Raw genomic sequence first — 20,569 nt, 5'->3', positions numbered from 1 at the left:
TGAAATTATTCAGATGTATACATTTTATTTGTATCTGACAAGATCGGAAGTGACCTTGTTCTAGGTCGTGAATTGTGAGATGTGCGCAGACGCTAAAGTATTGATTTTTTCCGAGGAACAATAATGTCATTGACCTTGATGTAATCCCGTTAAACTTGATATAACCTTGATTATTGAATTCGACATTGCAAAACGAGATGACAAATTGAATTCATTTGAATATTATTTACACTTAACGCTAATTATTATAATAACAGGACATAACCTTCTGCGACAGTATTGGATTTCCAGCCTCCGTGACTTTTCGCTAATTCTCTTTCGATTGCATATCCGAGAATAATCGATACTTGCGGTTTTATAACGGTATTGTCATTGGCTGAACACCTGTACTTTAATGAGTAGGTGTACTTTAATGACATGCATTAAAGGACTGCTACCAGGTGTATAATTACTACATTTCGGCATGGTCGAGCATAAACATACTAATTTATTTTGAATAATGTTATAGAACAATAACTTATACCATTCTAAACCATTTTTTGCTGAACTATCGCGTGTATTTCTTCCAGTAGTACAGAGCTAGAATGCGAATAGTACAGACATTCTCTCCCAAAGAAACTTACCTGAGAAACATGTGACCGTGAAACATGAAGCTGTACACAAGAGGGCTGTAGATCCAAGGGCCGTACCGACCCCACCAGGTCTTGGAAGGGTCAGGCAAGAACTGGAACAACGGTGCAAACATGGAGATGTCCAGGTCGAGAAGAGAGTTGGGGAACAGGTGATGGCTCATTGCGTGTCCCACACGCCAGTCTCTGCAATTGGAATAATAGCTTATTACTTCACAGCAAAATTAAAAGCGTTTAAATAAACACAGAACACACACAAGCATAATACAAAGAATGAAACCCAGACTCTATGAAAGAAAGACAAATCTCCCCTTTCCGGCCACAAAGCGGAAATAGATTAGACTGATCCATAAAAAATATAGCTTACACTGTGTAGCTGCAAGAACTATCGCGCACACGAGCTATAATCTTTTCACTGTAAGAAAAATCCTAATGTAAACAATAGCACGTGACTGAAATGAGGCTTCATTGGCCGCAGCTTGGCGCCATAGATTCTCAGTACGTGATCCCGCCCACTGTTGTACATTCTGTTTCATGTTAAACATTTCCTGTTACTCGTCAAGTAGACCTAACCTCACTACTATGCATTACTTTGCTTAGGAAACTTTTATTTTATAATTACTGTAATTAAATTATTTTAAACTTACGTGTAAGATCAATCTCTGCGGGACAAAGAAGTTATTCCTTCCAGATGCAGAAGCCATACCACAGTATCAGGTGATTACGTGAACAATTACGAGCTCAAAGACGCCAGCTTGTTTTACTTCGGTATTACTCTTGGTATTCATCCGCGTTCATAGTAAATAACAAAATATAAAAGTAGCTTTTCTTTTACATAGCGTTTCACATATAAGTGAAGTTGTATGTTTCACCGTATTTAACAACTACAATTCAATTTTTTATTTTCAAATAATACAAGATTATGGCTTCCAAATACGGAACTATATTTTCCTGTGTGAGTATTTCGACTGGCAGCCAATCACTGGTATGACAGCAACGTACTTGTGCTTACATTAGGATTTCTCTTACAGAGAAAACAGTATACCTCACGAAGTGTGCTATCCATAAGGACTGTTTACATATCTCGTGCAGAGTACGTTGGAGGGATGAGTTTAGTGAGCAGGGTTGAACAACTGGCGATGCGCCATAAGTGTCAGAGTTTAGGAATAACTTCATTATTGAAAGAATCTCAATAAGTAAACACATTGTGCCCCCATCTGATTTATTTGCAGGGGATCATTTGCAGTATCGTAGTAGCAGAAATAAACCATTACGTGTGTGTACAATAATTAATTTATTCTTCGAAATATATATTGTATTTCGAAAAATATACAGTACTTATACCATGTAGTTATAACACAATATTATTAATTATGGGAAATTAACTTAATCTCTCTGGCAAACGATATTAAGTACAAAAATCTATTGTTTTTTACCAACAAAATAAAATAATACCAATAATTCTTCTTGGATCACAGCAATTTGATATTTATTATGGTTTACACACTGCTTAAATCAAAATTTACTAAAATAATATGATTATATTATATAACACACTTGTTTAACTAAAATAATTCGTGGCAATTTTTTTCTTCGTCTTGATTTTAATAGTCATACAAACTTCTACTTTCATGGACACTTCAAACATAAGTACTCTATTAATGAAACGATTTTTTTTTGTCTCTTCGAACGGTATAACAAGATCGATGTAGCTTATCTTGAGAACTTATTCTCTGCAAGGGGCTTTCTTTGTTTCAAGTATTTTTGCAATTTCTGGATTAAGAGATTTTAGTGCTGCAAGCCGCAAAACAGCCTTTAATCTTGTATCCTTTATCTACGTAAAGATTCATTTTTAGTCTTACAGAATTTATCTGTTGTGGTAACAATGGTTATTAGAGGAGAAAATTCGTTCCGGCGCCGGTGATCGAACCCGCACCAAGCGCTCTAACCACTGAGCTACGCCGAAGTTCAATCCACAGCACCGGATCGAACCCCCCTCCCTAGTGTTTTTCCCTTTGAGGTCTTACTCCATGTTCGACATATTATATGTTAACATAATTAAGTCAACTGCCATTATGCAAAGAGTGCACTTAATTGAGTGACTTGGTGGCCGAGATTCCACAGTATAATGCACTGTTGGGCGAAGAATCTACATAAAGATTAATTTTTAGTCCTACAGAATTTATCTGTTACGGTAACATTGTTTAGGCCTAGTCCTACAGATACATTGTTACCATAACAGATAAATTCAATCCGGTACTGTGGATTGAACTTCGCACAGCTCAGTGGTTAGAGCGCTTGGTACGTAGAACCAAGGACTCGGATTCGAGCCCCGCCGTTAGAACGAATTTTTCTCTTCTAATAACCATTGTATCCTTTATGTTTGCCCTCAGTCTTGCCTTCATTCACTTCATTGTAGAGAAGAACTGTTCCTAGGCATATGTACTACCAAACATGGATAGTACAAAGGATGCAAATTTACGAATTTCGGGAAATCAACTGGGTCAAGTCATCTGTAGAAAGCAGTGATATCCAGTTCCTGGTAGTCATATTTTAATCTTGTATCATTCAACAGATCTAGAAGTTCAAATTGTAAATTAGGTGACACATCTTCGGGATTCATAGAAAAAGATGTAGCGAACAAGGCAAATTGAGTTTGTAACTTATTAAAATATATGTAGCTACTGTCAAATTCTCTTATCACCTCCTCCAAAATATCACTATACATTTTGCCAATTATTTCTGTGTTAAGTGACTTCAATGACGGAAAATGACACAAGTCACCTCTTGCAATTTGGGACTGCAACAATGAAAGTTTTCCTTTGAACACATTGATAGCATCACACTTTTAGTGATCAAAAAGCTGCGTTCCTGAAGCCTTAAATTAAAATTATTCAGATGCTGAATAACATATACTAAGAATGTTAGATCATTGAGCCACTTTATGTTATACAGTTAAGGGAATTCCTTGCCTTTACTCAATACAAATTCAGTAATATATTCTCGAAGTTCAAAAAATGTTGGAGTGTTTTGCCCCGGTTTAACCACCTTACTTCGGAATAAGAGGGGATAACATAGTATCCACAATAAATAGGGTCAAGAAATTCCCTGAACTGCCTCTGCTTCAAGCCATTTCTCCTAATAACATTTACAATTTTCACCACCATCTCCATTACATGGTTCATTTGCATGGATTGTGTGCAGAGCGCCTGTTGATGTACAATACAGTGGAAACTAACGAACATATGATTAAGATTAACAGATATCAATTTCTTTTTCAAATGTCCTATGAAACCCATGTGCGCACCAATCATAGATGATGCCCCATATGTGGTAATTGATACAAGTTTATTCCAAGGCAATGCTATCCGCTCAGTACAGTCTTCAACACCCTTAAATACAGGGTGATTCACGAGGATTTACCGTCCCTTACGGAGCTTATTTCCGAAGACATTCTGGGCAAAAAAGTCATATAAACATTTGTCCTAATCTCAATATTTTCAGAATTACACTAATTTGAATTTGTTTGTAAAATACCATTATTTTTTAGTTTTAAGGGTAAAAGAATATTACAGATAAAGAATGAACTACTCAGAAGTGTCACTTCTTTAATTAGCTAGTATTGTAAATCTAAAAATATGTTGTGAATTCCATAGCTGCTTCGTACAGTTTTGTTTCGATTTTAACTACAAAACTACATTTTATTATGCATTTATTACAACAGTTGTTACAAATCACGCCACTCTTGTAAATTCTTTAATACTGTATATTAGGATTCATAATTAAACTGTAAAGAATCAAGTTCCTAAAATCGTATGATTTATAACAATTTTTTTGATAAGGACGTAAGAATGATGTCATTTTAGTTAAAAATTGATAGGCAATTCAGAAACAACTAAGTAAACTAAAAAAACTCCAAAAAGAAATAACATTTCAATGGATACCTAGTCATTGTGACATACCTGGAAACGAGAAAGTCGATAATATTTCAAAACAGGTAACATACTTGATATCTCTATCCAGGCCTTTGCTTCAGTAAGGTCTCATTTTATAAACTTATGGATCAACAATTCGCTCTCTTCTGACAAAGGGAAAATTTTACAGTCCGTTCAAAAGAAACCAAATGACCTGGAAATGTACAAATACTTGCCCAGACATGTTCAAACAATTTTAACAAGAGCCAGAACAGGTCACATTGTCACACAATTATATCTACACCGATTTCATCTTTCTGATAAAATCCTACTTGCCTGTGGTGTAGTAATCATGATGAAGATCTGGAACACATTCTTCCATACTGTCCATCCATAAACCATAAAAGTAGTAAATTAAAATCATCAGCTCTGCAGTATATATTGACTACACCCCCAAATCTGACTACTAGCAACAGGCATCTAGGCCTATAATGAACACCGATCAAAATACCCCTCATTTCTACAGTGGACTATAGTGGACTTTATGTTATCAGCAAACAGCTGAATACATTAAGAAGAGTAACTGATTAATATTTACAATAACTGCGTGAAGTAGCGTTATCTTGCAAGTAGACAGTCTTAAGTCTACAAAATGGGAAGGAAAATTCCGGAATCAACTCGGATACAAACTAACATGAATCCAGTCAATAACTGGGAATCAACTTGAATATCATCCATCCAGGACCTCTGCGATAAATGGGAATCATTACGGACGTTTGGGAATCAAATTGGCTGCACTGACAAGAACGTCGCAAGGAAAATCTAACATGTAAAAAGCAGCGCGATCACAAAAAAGTTTGAGAACTCCTGCATAGACGGAATTCGTACCCTCGACCGTAGCCTTGTGCAAGCACCACTGCCAACGGAAGATTTATTAGATGTTTTCTATTTCCTTATCGAGCAGCACGAAATAAGTTTAGAAAAACTGTTATTGAACAGAATTATTGTTAGGAAAAAGTTACTTGTGAAAGCAATTATTGATTTAAACTTCCTTCACTTCCGTTACTCTTCAGTAAAAATATCGAGAAGCTAAACATAGCAAATGTCAAGAAACATTTCCGTCCTTAGGAATATCAACACGTAAATACTGTCATAAAATTAAAAAGAAATATTTGAAGCATCGAACACACCTGAAAGACATGAACGAGAGGTTGAAATAATACATGCGGAAGTTGTCCTTCTGGTGCAGGAAATTGTGGGCCGTTACAACATTCAGAGCCACTAGCAGTCCAGCAAGAGCTCCCACAGAGTAGCTGCAGTTTACAGCGGCCAGGACAGAAAAGACCACAATGCTCAGAGCCAGCATATCGGCGATGAGGGCTGAGGAGAAGGTGGGACCTCGAGGGACACCGGCCAAGGCTTCCCGAGCTCGCTTCTGTATGGTCTTGTAGAACCCATTCTGGGGATATCACAAAGAAGAATCAATCAACAAATGTCACATCAAATAAAACTTTAATCTAATAATAATAATAATAATAATAATAATAATAATAATAATAATAATAATAATATTCACTGTCATCAATCACACCAAGATTTTGACTCTTTGGCTCATTTCGTACCCCACGCTTGTCACTCTACGAAACGAAATTATAGTCCGGATCAGCTTACTTAATACCCCAAGGGTGAAACCTAACCATTTTTTCCCCATTATTATATATTCTAGTGGATTATGGTGATTTTCTAGTTTGGAGGTTGAATTTTTTTTTTGCCTACTTAGTTTCAAATTTCGGTACTGAGAAATACAACTGGTAGTGATTTTCTAACTGTTATGTTGGCTGCAGTAACAGCCGTTGTCAGTAGTGAAAGTTATATAAAATTATAATTGTTCTAAATTTATCAGCCGATTACTGGAAGCTAATGAAATTTGAACATACTAATAATTAATGTCAGTATTAATATTAATACATAATAGTTATTTTATGCGTTACGTTGTGGTTACGATTCAAAATTATAGTCGGATAAGTGGTACGTAAACTTTGGTGATTGATAGAAATGCCATTTCACATTTTAATTAATTTCTTTCGTGTTTAGATTTTTATTACAATAATCCAAAGAGAGGAAATAGCATGGCAGTGACTCCTCGAAGAAAGAAAGCGTGTGCCATTCGGAGTACCCTTCAAGAATCTACAGGTCATATGTATAATGAATTGATGAAAGACGATAATGAAGAAGAGACAGCAATTATAACTAGAATAGCACAATTATTAGGAGTAAGTATTCTTAAGCATAAATTTCAAAGTGGCATTCGGTTTTCGGAGTTTGTAGTAATCATTTCACATGATCAAACAAAATACATTTTTAGGTTAAGTCTCGTGAATCGTAACCTATTTCCAATTAATATTTGAGGAGAAAAATTCGCTCCGGCGCCGGGGCTCGACAATGGCAGTTGACATTGGACATATACGTCAACATATATGACTAACTTGGAGTCAGGTCATAAAGGGAAAACATTAAAAGGAGGAAGGTTCGAACCGGTGCTGTGGATTGAATTCGGCGTAGCTTAGTGGTCAGAGCGCTTGGTACGTAGAACCAAGGACCCGAGTTCGATCCCCGGCGCCGGAGCGATTTTTTCTCCTCAAATATTAATTGTCAATATTACAGATATTATTCTGTATGACAAATTAATAAATCTATAATATTCTCATAGCTGCAGTGCATATGTCTGTACAGATTACTGTACACTTAACTGCGGAATCCTGGCCAAATAAGTCACTCAGCTGAGTGCGCTCCTAGTATAATGGCAGTTGACATATATGCCTAACTTGGAGTCAGGCCATAAAGGGAAAACATTAAAAGGAGGAAGGTTCGAACCGGTGTTGTGGATTGAATTCGGCGTAGCTCATTGGTCAGAGCGCTTGGTACGTAGAACCAAGGACCCGGATTCGATCCCCGGCGCCGAAGCGAATTTTTCTCCTCAAATATTAATTGTCAATATTACAGATATTATTCTGTATGACAAATTAATAAATCTATAATATGTAAACTATTTAGTTAAAGCAATGAATTTCATGTTGTCAGACAATATAGATTTTATTATTAGATCATATTAATCTACTAATTACCACTATAATGTCCGAGAGCTTCAGGAGGAAAATACAGTCATACTCTTTCACAAATTATTGAACCATTTAGAAAACACCTCCCAATATAAAGGCGAGATGTGATAAATAAGACGTAAATTAGCAAGAAATCATTATTGTTAATACTACATTATCATTATTATTATTATTATTATTATTATTATTATTATTATTATTATTATTATTGTACATGGCATTGTGATTTTATCCTCTTTGGTGGTATCTGGTATTAGTTGGCAACACTGAAGAGACGGTCAAATTAGCCTTTTAGGAACTGTTCTTACGTGATCTTCACAATTGCATGTCCACTGCTATGGAGTAACGGTTAGCACGTCTGATCATAAAACGAGCGGACCCGGGTTCAAATCCTGGTAAGGCCAAGTTAGCCATTTGAGGTTGTTTTCCGAGGTTTTACCTCAACCAACTGAAGCAGAATTTCTGGGTATCTTTCGGCATTGGACCTCTGACTCAATTCGCCATCATATTACACTTCCCCTCTTTTACCATCATCCTAAGTTTCAGGCTTGCTCCGATGTAGACCTGGAACCTGTGGATATGTGGTCATTCGTTATTGGTGGTAGCGCTACGCACCGTGGGCTCTCCACTGGGCTCATGGTAACTCGTGTGACTGAAGTTGAGGACCGTGATGAGGCCTACGCGGAAATGTAAAGCAATCATGTAGGCTGTAGGGAAGTTCGGAGGCGGCGCGTGGGGGCCTTAGGGCATGCACACATACACACCATTTCATTCCGGGTAGTACAATGGGTCCATCCGAGCGGCCTGCGTATAAACTCTCTCCTAAAGGGGAAATAATAGGTAGACAATTGCACATGATGGAACTCTTTTTTGTGAATTTCAAGTGCAGAATTTCTGATCTGCACAGCAAACCATATATCGTATTGGTTCCTCCTCAATAATCTTGCTCATCCTCTTCATCATCATCATAATTATGAGCACTATCATTATCCTCATCTTCAAGTCTTTGTCCCTCTAGGCTAGCGTGTTGAGGCTGAATATTTATTTATTCCTGCTAATTCACATTTTCATGCCACTGTTGATAAGACAGTCATCATCCACTCTCTCCAGATGTTCAATTTCCTTACTTTTTTTTTTTTAATTTGATTGTTAGAAGGAAAAATAATATACTCCTTTTGCCATGTTCTCATTTCTTGTAAGATAACCTACTGTAGTTCTGAACGTACCATTATTCATTATAAAACGTTCCCTTTGTATATTTTACTATGTTTCATTATGTAGCATTCATATCCCCTAATTCGTATTTTTATTTATATACCTATGCTCTTAAATAATTGATACACTTTCGGATACTAAACAGGTGGGGAACTACAAAGCAAACCTATAAATATCCAATAGCATGGAAAAATCAAATTCTCAGGCATTACAAAATAATTGGTGATATATCTCCATATTACAGAACTACAGCCAAGCTCTGCAACGAGATATTTTGTAAGCTTAAAGCGGAGGTTTACAAGAGCCACGCATGTCCCGCCAGGTAACGCGAGGACGCAATTTCGTTTCCACGCGAAGAACCTCTTATGGACAATATGTTATGATGGTTTCTAATATGCCACGTCGCTACGTACACTCCGTCGTCTACACAAAATTGCGTCACGATCTGCTTGAATAGCCGGAAACTGTTCTGTTATCTGACGACGGGATTGTTACAAAAGTGGCATCTGAGTTCAGAATGATAGGTATGGGTTAAAAATTGATATATTTAGTACGGAATCATCCTTTATTATACAATTTATCGAATAATAATTTAATACCCCCCGTAATAAGGGTAGCCTATATGGTACATTGTTTCCCTATGTACTTAGATCCTTATTCCGAGGAGGGGGTTATTCAATTATAAAAACATGACAGTAATAGAGAATGTGTGGCAGATGAATGGAAGAACCAAGTAAGTTTACTCTAACTTAATAATTCGTGTCTTGTTACATATTTTGATAGGTTATACTGGCTCTTTAATTTAGAGAAAAACGAAAAACATATTCCTCATGTAGTCAGAAATAGTGATGATTAATTTAAAATAACATAAATAGTATTAACCTCAATTTTTCTTTATATCACATTGCCTCTTCATTGATTTTTGTGTTAGATCAGACATGCCTATACCTTTATTATTTAATACTAACTAAACTGTTTGAATTTCTACAAGTTTATTTTGACATAATTAACATACACAGATTTCTTAAAGGCCTGCATAATAAAATGTAAGCCTACTTATTGTTTATATTACGATGTACCGAAGTATATATATTTCAGTGCAGAAATTCTGCGTCATATGATGATGGAAGAATGGAACAGAGAAAAATTCTCTCCGGCACCGAGATTTGAACCCGGGTTTTCAGCTCTACGTGCTGACGCTCTATCCATTAAGCCACACCGGATTCCCATCCCGATGTCGGATCGAATCCTCTCAGTTGAAGTTCCACCTTTTGGGTTGCCTCTAGTGGCCTACCCTCATGCACTGCGTCATAGATGTATGACAGTAGCACTATGTCCACACATGTGCAGTTGCTGTTTCGACATTAAATAACTGGATTAAAAATAATACTATAATTTAATGGCTGACATGGATAAAACAAAGGGTAATAAAGGTAACAAAATGTTACTATTTAAAAATATCAGTGTTGAAAATTGGAAATGGATTTAGACTATATAGTTACATTATTATTAGAATTTCCTATATATCTGCCTCATGTGCTAACAAATAAATTAACTGTTAGATCCATGTTGTCAGACATCTTGAAAACGACGCAATGACGCTCTGTTATAAAAAAAATAGTCGACGGTAAAGCCTATATCGCAAGCTTCAACAAAATTTCACGCACGGTGCATCGGATCTGTGGCTCTTGAAACCACCGCTTAAAATGGATAATGATGAAACCGTTGCACAGAGCCTAATGTTTAGCGATGAGGCAACTTTCCAAACCAGCGTCAAAGTTAATCACCATAATCTGAGTGTTTCAGGAACCCGATATCCTCAGCATAGAAAAGATTCGCCGAAAGCGAACGTTTACTGTACAATATCACGAAACCAAGTCTTTTGTCATTTTTCTTTGTCGGGAACGCAGTTAATGAAATTAATTAGCTGGATATACTGCAGAACTCGTTAATGCCGCAGCTTATAGAACTTAACGACACGATCATTTTTCAATGCGACTCATTTTTCACTTCTGTGTTCGAACGGCTGGACTAAGAGAGCTGGAGATGCAAATGATCAGTGAAATGACTGTCTCCCTTACCCGATTTCACCCCATGTGACTTCTTTTCATGGGGTTTTGTAAACGATAAAGTAAATACAGTATGCCATTTTTACCATTGAATATTGATAAACTGAAGTTAGCTACCGCAGCTTTCGAGACAAATGATAGAAACAATCACTGGTGCACACTATCTAACAATGTTAAACTCTACAAAGAAGTTGATATACTCTTCGGTTGCTCATATTCAGAATATACAGACTACTTACACGAATAAGCTATTACATCATGCCAACCCTTTACTCAGAGAAATAACACAACTTTCAGAAAATACGTGGACAATAAAACGAAGTGAAGAGAAACGACTAGAAGCACTTGAAATGTGGATATGGAGAAGAAGAATAGAGCGTGAGAAATGGACAGATAGGATATAAAATGAAGCTGTGTTGGAAAAAGTGGGTGAAGAAAGAATGATGCTAAACTGATGAGGAAGAGAAAAAGGAATTGGTTGGACCATTGGCTGAGAAGAAATCGCCTACTAAAGGACGGCAGTGGAAAGAATGTCGAACGGGAGAAGAGTTCGGGGCAGAAGAAGATATCAGATGATAGATGACATTAAGATATCGCTGTTCCGAAAGAAAAATGACGCAAGTGCAACATTAAAAACTGTTTAAAAGTAACCAAAAACGTAATATTTTGCTTTATTTCGATTGTCGTACATTTTTTTTTCAAATATCTGTTATTTATTTATATATGTATTTATATGTAATTCTATGTTGCATTTAGTACGTCTTTGTTCCCCAGAAACAGCGATATATGGATCATATGAGAAGATTAAGAAGAAGACAGGAAACAGGAAATATTGAAGAACACTGGATTTGCAGTGAGACCTGTCCTTGGGCAGAACACTATGAATGAATGAAAGCAGATACCTGCGTCTTTGACTGTCTTATCAATCAATTTTGTTTAATATTATCTACTTGTATTTTAATTTATATAATCAGATATTTTTTTTTGTAAAAGGCAAGGGTCCAAAGCGACCTGGTACTTACAAGACAACTTCTTGAAACTAAAAAGGTTTATGAACTGGATCATAAACTGGACATTTGTCGGGTCACAAATGGAGTTCATTTGACCAACTTTAGAATACATAAAACTTGTGCTTGTCTTTCAAATGACGCTGGTTACAACTGTAATGCTGTAATACTTTGCTATAAGAAGTTAAAACTGTGTCAAACATTTGCGGACACAATGTATGCTTTTATAACTGAATATGATAAGACTAAATTACTGAGTTGTAACTATGGAAATGCGTATCAGATTGTCGACATCTGGAGAAGAATATGTCTTATGTTTAGAATAGGTGCAATGCTAAATCGCAATTTCCAAAATTTTCGTATCGACTTTTCATCAAGTGAGAATTAATCTCTATATCTGTACTTCTCTATGCTTCATGTGTGCAATACTTCGCTATAGTTTAATTGTTACAGTGTACGGCTACAAATATCCGATTTCGCATTTGATTTCCGAAAAAGAGGAGACAATTTATCTCGTTCGCTCATGCGGACAGATTGTGTGTCCATTGTCTTGCGTTTACTAAGCAATGATCTTGTGCAATGCGGGCATGGTTAAATATCTTGAGTCCGTTAAAATCCTTACAAAAATGGAGATTAGAGTCCATTTTTTAGAAAAAAAATCTATAATAATTATAGGCTCCTATCTAAATAATTATTGAATATTACTTCTCTCCGTCCGTCCCTTTTTCCATTTCTTCATCTTCGACCTATTCATTCATCCATTCGTTTATCTACCCGCAATCCATCTGTGTTCATGTGGTCAGAATCGCACAAGATCACAATTTCAAGACAATACAGAACAAACACAAAACAGGAGAAAAGAACCCCTGCCGGAAATCGAATCAGAGTCCGCCACATTTGTACATTTGTAGCCAGAAACGCTACTGCCTGGATCAGAGTGGTTATAGGTTATTTAGCATGCATTGACCTATATTCCTACGGTGTGTAATTTTTCGCTTGCGGCCGCGACTATTCGGAATCTATACACAGTAATGAAATTGCTGTACTACTACCACCACCGTCACCACTACTACTAAACTTACTACTACCACCATCGCTACTCATATTGCTACTGCTTCTCTACTACTATTACTACTACTGCCGCCACTACCACCACCACTAGGCCTACTACCACTATCGCCATCGCCACCACTACTATTAACTTATACCAGTAATGGGCAAAATATTGTATAGCATTCGAGAGTAAACAGATTTTATGCGCTCGTGGAAACTATCACCCTCGGATCCAAAACTTTCCACTCGCGGATAAAATCTAAGTTTACTCTCTCATACTATAAATTATTAAATTAGTTCGATTAATTAAAATGTGTCTCAGTGAAACGTACAGCAGAGTCCGTATAGGTCAATTTCTGTCAGATGCGTTTCCAATTCACTGTGGGCTAAAGCAAGGAGATGCACTATCACCTTTACTTTTTAACTTTGCTCTAGGGTATACCATTAGGAAAGTCCAGGATAACAGAGAGGGTTTGGAATTGAACGGGTTACATCAGCTGCTTGTCTATGCGGATGACGTGAATATGTTAGGAGAAAATCCACAAACGATTAGGGAAAACACGAGAATTTTACTTGAAGCAAGTAAAGAGATAGGTTTGGAAGTAAATCCCGTGACGAGAATATTGTACGAAATGGAAATATAAAAATTGGAAATTTATCTTTTGAAGAGGTGGAAAAATTCAAATACCTGGGAGCAACAGTAACAAATATAAATGATACTCGGGAGGAAATTAAATGCATAATAATATGGAAAATGCCTGTTATTATTCGGTTGCGAAGGTTTTATCATCCAGTCTGATGTCAAAAAATCTGAAAGTTAGAATTTATAAAACAGTTATATTACCGGTTGTTCTTTATGGTTGTGAAACTTGGACTCTCACTTTGAGAGAGGAACAGAGGTTAAGGGTGTTTGAGAGTAAGGTGCTTAGGAAAATATTTGGGGCTCAGAGGGATGAAGTTACAGGAGAATGGAAAAAGTTACACAACACAGAACTGCACGCATTGTATTCTTCACCTGACATAATTAGGAACATTAAATCAAGACGTTTAAGATGGGCAGGGCATGTAGCACGTATGGGCGAATCCAGAAATGCATATAGAGTGCTAATTGGGAGGCCTGAGGGAAAAAGATCTTTGGGGAGGCCGAGACGTAGATGGGAAGATAATATTAAAATGGATTTGAGGGAGGTGGGATATGATGATAGAGATTGGAGTAATCTTGCTCAGGATAGGGACCAATGGTAGGCTTATTTGAGGGCAGCAATGAACCTCTGGGTTCCTTAAAAGCCAGTAAGTAAGTAAATATACTATAAATTATTACTATTAATCGTTCGCTAGTTTATCTACGAATATTTAGTAAAAGAGGTAAGAATGTGCGCACAGTTATTCTGGTTATATTTATTAATTCCTTCAACGCTTAATCACACATGATTGATATATATTTTGTGTTTATTTGTTTTGTTATTTTCCTTCTTTATTCGCTCTTAAAGTACACCATTTGCATCCCTAATCAATTTCAACATGATTAAGACAAGTGAAATCAGACTCCATGAAACATAGACGTCTCCCTTCTTCCTTGTTCTTCGCCTCTGTTCTCTTCCCCTTTACCTGCCAATTTATTTTCATTCTTGTCTACTTATTTACCTATAAACATATTTATTCGACTGCCTATTTACCTATCTAACAATTTATCTACCCAACCCACGGTAGATTCTAATCTATCCATTGACCTATCAGTCTATCCATTTATCTATCTCCCTACCCATATACGTATCTACGTAGTCCACCGTATCTTTCCGGTCTCTCCACTTATTTATCTGTCTACAAACTTATCCATCTGTCTATCCTTTAACCTATCTGCCCACCCAATTATCTATCTGCCTATTCCTTAATCTATTTGCCTACTTATTTGTCTATCTGTCTACACATGTATCTATCCTAGTCCACTGTATCTATCTATTCTTTTCACATATTTATCTGCCTATCCATTAATCTGCCCAACTTCTTATCTGTCTACCCATTTAACTACCCACTTCTGTCTGCCTACACATTAAAATACCTACCTATCTAGTCTACACACTTATCTATCTCATTTCTCTTCCTGTCTACTTATCCTTCTGTCTACCAATTTATCTATCTGCCTATATATTTATTTAAATGTCTATTCATTTATCCATCTGCCTACTAACTTTATTTATCTGATCCACTTTATCTGCCTAACCAGATTCTACCCATCGACCTATATATATATATATATATATATATATATATATATATATATATATATATATATACTCATCTACCTATGTATTTACCTATCTACCTATCCACCCACTACCTATCTAATTACCTTGTCATTAAAGGTAGGAATTTATGCCACAACATGATATTAGGTTAATTGTGCTTAGACTGTCGTTACGTCTTGAATGACGTGTAGCTTGGGGTATGGCCAGGTTACAACTGAAATGTGTTGTGTATCGCAGAAATTGAATGAGGTTTAGCGTTGTGCTCCGGCAATTGGTTTGTTTACATTGCGCTGCGATTCGTTGATTGGTTAACCACATAAAGCTGCAATCTCACCCTGCTTATATCACGACAGAATTCCCTAACATGTACCTGCATTGCTAGTTACGCTCACTTTCTCTTTCAACAACGAACACTCTATGCATACCTAACCTTGTAGTCTCTGTGGGTAAATTCCTACCTTTACTTATCATATATATTTATTTATTTTATCCTTTCTCTTTACATTATATGCACAAGAGAAAATATTTCAAGAAAATATCTCCTACCATAGTTTTTCTTCATTTCAAATTCTTCTTCAGATCGTCGAGAAATGAGAAAGGGATTCTACCATGGCGCAGCCTATTATGTTACACACTATTTGGGCTAAAGTCCTCTTGGCTAACGGTAAGCAAATATTTATACTTTAATTTGTTACATTTCATTCGAGAAGTAATAGTGGAGAGAAGCATGAGACACTTGGATGTATAACTGCCATCTACCGACGGATTTACGAACTTCTACAGCTTTCAGTCAATACAGGTTTCTACAACTCATCATCTGTAAACGTTTCTAAAATTGAGGAGTGCAACTGCAAAACTCGTTAAATCCAAAAACTAGAACAAAATAACAATTGATAATAATGTCCTCTGTTATGGCCTTTGCTGGCGGTACGAAGTGTATTTGGTTTCAGAACTTAATAAATACCATGTAGGATGCGTGTTGAAAATCTGTATTTTTCTTTGTCAATACAAATGAAATATATGATGTAATGAAATAGCATCCGTTATTATCTTTCATTTATTAATTATTTATTTGCTATTTCACTTGCAAATTAGTCTTATTAATATATCACGCGAAATTTTCACCTCCTGTGGACAAATCCTCGACAAAATAAAAACCCTCTTGTGGTATTAGCTATGATAATAGTAATGACAGTATTGTAGTTTAGTCAACTGTCCGAAGACAGACCTGAACCTAACAAGTGATACCAACAAGGCACCATTTATGAGGCAAATAAGCCAGGAGATAATGGGGTAGGTTGGCCAGTTTCTTTCTCCCTACATATTACACTAATCAGACTTCAGATGCATATCGTCGTTGTTCCTGCAATAACTCCTATGTGCAAAATATAAAATCTTTCAGGAAGAAGAAAAAACACATTTATTCATCCTATGCAGCCGTACATAGGAGACTGTGAATTCTTACATTTTCGAAACAAAGATATATAATTACATATAGGAGATTTTATTATTTGCTGTATCACTATTTAAGTTATTTAATAGAGCAAAAATCTGAAAATCGATAAATATGTCACATTGGAGTTATTGCAGGAACAACGACGATATAAGCAATTGCTCTTCCTCTGACACATATCGTCAAGTGAGATTACTGTCTGATATAATAGATGTACATATCACCCAGAACCTCAATCAGAGGACATGACAGTAGTATTGTCATTAATAGTAAGTTACTAGTGGCGGCGGTGGCAGTAGTAGTGGTAGTGGTGGTGGTGGTAGTAGTGGTGGTGGTAGTAGTAGTAGTAGTGGTGGTGGTAGTAGTAGTGGTGATGGTGGTAGTAGTAGTGGTGGTAGTAGTAGTAGTGGTAGTAGTGGTAGTAGTGGTGCTAGCGGTAGTATTGGTAGTAGTAGTAGTGGTAGTGGTAGTAGTAGTGGTGGTAGTAGTGGTAATAGTAGTAGTGGTGATAATGGTGGTAGTAGTAGTGGTGGTGGCGGTGGTAGTAGTAATGGTGGTGGTGGTGGTGATGGTGATTTTGGTGGTGGTGGTGGTGGTAGTAGTGATAGGAGTGGTAGTAGTAGCGATAATATTAATAATTGTAGTATTAATAGTATGGTTAATAATAACAGTAGTAATGACAATGCTGATAGTGATAGTAATGATATTAACATTATTAGTGGCGGTTTTAGTATTGACATAAAAATTGAAGTTTTATTAGTGACGGTCAGTTGCGTCATTCAGCCGATTCGCCCGAACTGCGACAAATTTAAGGAAAATTCTTCGCAGTTCGCAGAACCGGTTGTTAAATTTAAGTTAAAAAATTAAGTATGTTTGCAAAAAGAAAGAACATTAATTTAACATGAAATTTCCTGCGTTTTATTTTTTTATCATTATATAACAATGTGTTTCCCATCCACGTGTGCATTGCAATATGCTATGATAAAGTTCTGCACAACATTTTTAACAGCAATTACAATGGCCAAGTTATTCAGCATAAAATGTGCATAAAACATTACCAAACTGTGGCCAAGATTCGAGTTAGACAGGTGATCAACTTACAGAGTAAATTCTATACATAAACAAATGGAAATTAGCTCGTTTCATAATAATGTGGTCATTTAAGACAGGTGGTCATGTTACAGAGGTGGTCAAATTCACAGGTTTGACTCTATTACACTACTGCAAAATAATAATACCGCACACTAATCTTCCATAACCAATACTAACTACTAAAAATATTCATCTCTTGTTTCAAAGTGTAATAACAATTTATTGGAAATCCCTTTCCCATTCATTATTAGTGATCGCCATCTTGCAGGGTAGCATTTATCCAGTCCACAACAGTGAAATGTTTTAAACTGTATATTTTTTCTTTTTATTCAGTTATTTAACGATGCTGTATCAACTACTGGGTTATTTAGCGTCGATGGAATTGGTGATATCGAGATGGTATTTGGAAAGATGAGGCCGAGGATTCGCCTTGTGGTTGGGGAATGCCTAGGAAAGAACCCAACCAAGCGATCAATCCAAGTGGGAATCGAACCCACGCCCGAGCGCAACTCTAGATCAGTAAGCAAACGCGCTACCGCCTGAGCTACCCTGGTGGTCTTAAACAGTATCTTAAAAAAGCGGAAATGTTACAATATTGTGTAAAAGAACCACATTAAAGAGAGGATTGGGGTTCGGCGTAGATCGGTTTTAACAGATTATTTTACCATTCACTATAATATAATTACCAAATAATTACTTACCCTTATTCATGTTGTAAAACCTTGTTGACTGGTGTAATTACTTAACGTTTATCAGTTTAAAACCTTTCACTTCTGCAGAAGGAAAGTCGTGCTTTCACCACAGATTTAAAGGGGGCGTAAGTGCATCCAAGAATCGTTCAACTTTAATGGGGTCGCAACGTTTCATCCTCTTTCGTTGTGAGCTGTAAAACCGAGTACAGTACACGCTATAAACTACGAAAACAACGGAGCAGAGCCTACATCAACAAATACTCTGAGAAATAAAAGTCCATAGTGTAATATCACTGGCCAAACAAGAGCCTGAAGGAATAACTGAATAACTGTGCGTCTACATCACTGGCAAGCACAACGTGCACACAAAACGTAATCGATTATTACGAGTAAAAGTTACTGTAGCACATGAGTTTTTTTTTTTTTTTTTCGTAACTGCTCTCTCAATCGTAGTTCTCAGATGTATAGCTACAAATTTCCTTCAGGTTCACGTCTAAAAGAAGGGAGGTTTATTTTTATCTGCAATAATTATTTGAGTCCACATTTGTACGTATTAATATATTCAGACATAGTATATGTAGTATATAAAACATCATAAAGAACAACATAATCCTTCTAAATGTTATTAATTTTAAATATCTGCGAGTATTACGCATATGAAATACAGTGTGTCCCGTAGAATCACTACCACAAAGAAACCTGAATATCTCCTAAACTAAGTGACAGAATAACCGGACTTAGATTTTATGTCAGAAAAACTCACCAAGTTTCAATAGATCTCCACATGTGCGCCTCTGGTGGCAATATCAAGACGGTATTCTATCTCCCTCCATGTGTTCCGCAGCATTACAGGTGTGACGCACAAGCTGTAGCTTTTGCACAAGCTGGAATTTGTATGCTCTAAGTCGCAATCTTTAATGGACAATGTTGTAAACAGTCAACTTCGGAATACCCAGCTCTGAACTGGCCCGTCGAATTGATTTCCTTGGGCTGCGCTGAAATGCTTACCTAACATCTTCAACTTTAGCAGCGAACACTGCTTTTTTGCCGCTTAACTTCTTCCTTGCCAAAGAGCCTTTTCTAACAGATGATTATACCATTTCGCAAAGGTATGACGCTCTGAAGCATTTGCACCATTTTCCTGTCTAAATCGTCTTTGCACTGCAATTGGGAACTTCAATTCGGCTAACCAATAACAACATTTCACTTTCTGCTGTACTGTGAATTCCGCCATTTTAACTCTATGTGTTGTCATACCCCGCGCATGCGCACTAGAGTCGTAATTTTCATTGTTACCAAACTTGGAGAGTTTCTACATAAGACAAGATGAGAAACATATTTCTAAATTCACTGAGTGACGAGATATTTATATTTCTTTGTGATAGTGATTCTACGGGACACAGCGTATAATTAAAAAACTAACGTATCTCCATTCAAAGCCAAAGCACACAATGACACTCTACTTCAAGAATTAGCAGACAATTTTCTTCGTGATTATTAAATTTGTATACTCGAGTGCATTGATGATCGGACGACATAAACAAATAGTACCTATCACACACCTTTCTCCATTGTACGAGTGGTAGTTGTAATCTCTAGGTTTCATGGGTGCAGCAAGGCGTTAAACATTTCACTTGTAACTACAGGAGTTTCAAATGGAGATTTTATATATTAATATTTTTCCATTTTAAGAGTTATTTAATTAAGAATCGGCGCTGAAATATAATTAAAGAGTACAGGGGAGAAACAATCTGAGTCACAATTCTCTTAAGGATGGTATCATCATCTAATTCAGTATATTACTACAAAATGTATTGCTGTTCCTAATGACTGTATCCGTGATGATAATTCTCCTTTACCAATTTTGACAAGAAAAATACTAAAGTTTGCACTGAATTAGATGATGACATCACCCTTATGATTGTTGTGACTTTGATTGTTTTCCCCGTGTAGATACTTTTCAATTTATTTTTTGTGACTCCATATAAGATATTCATTATTCGGAAAAATTTAGCCAGTCGATAGAATTCCACTACTGACTTCCCCCTTTCTATTGTCCAGCCGAGTGGTTATGTCGCAA

General features: G+C 36.4%; 1 protein-coding gene across 2 annotated transcripts in view; it reads right to left on the bottom strand.

The window, feature by feature from the left end:
- The window catches only part of LOC138697306 (cytochrome b5-related protein-like), a 121,116-nt gene that overhangs the window by 64,755 nt on the left and 35,792 nt on the right, over positions 1 to 20,569 (bottom strand). For both annotated transcript variants that reach the window (XM_069822772.1, XM_069822773.1), the window contains exons 4-5: positions 5,734 to 6,002; positions 624 to 815 (exon numbers count right to left, since the gene is read on the bottom strand). In XM_069822772.1, coding sequence (XP_069678873.1) covers positions 624 to 815; positions 5,734 to 6,002 — 461 coding nt within the window. The remainder of the gene's footprint in view (positions 1 to 623; positions 816 to 5,733; positions 6,003 to 20,569) is intronic.

The sequence above is a fragment of the Periplaneta americana genome, chromosome 1, assembly GCF_040183065.1.
Source record: "Periplaneta americana isolate PAMFEO1 chromosome 1, P.americana_PAMFEO1_priV1, whole genome shotgun sequence".
NCBI lineage: Eukaryota > Metazoa > Arthropoda > Insecta > Blattodea > Blattidae > Periplaneta > Periplaneta americana.
Note: the sequence above shows the minus strand (reverse complement) of the source record. Positions and strands in the feature narration are given on the sequence as shown.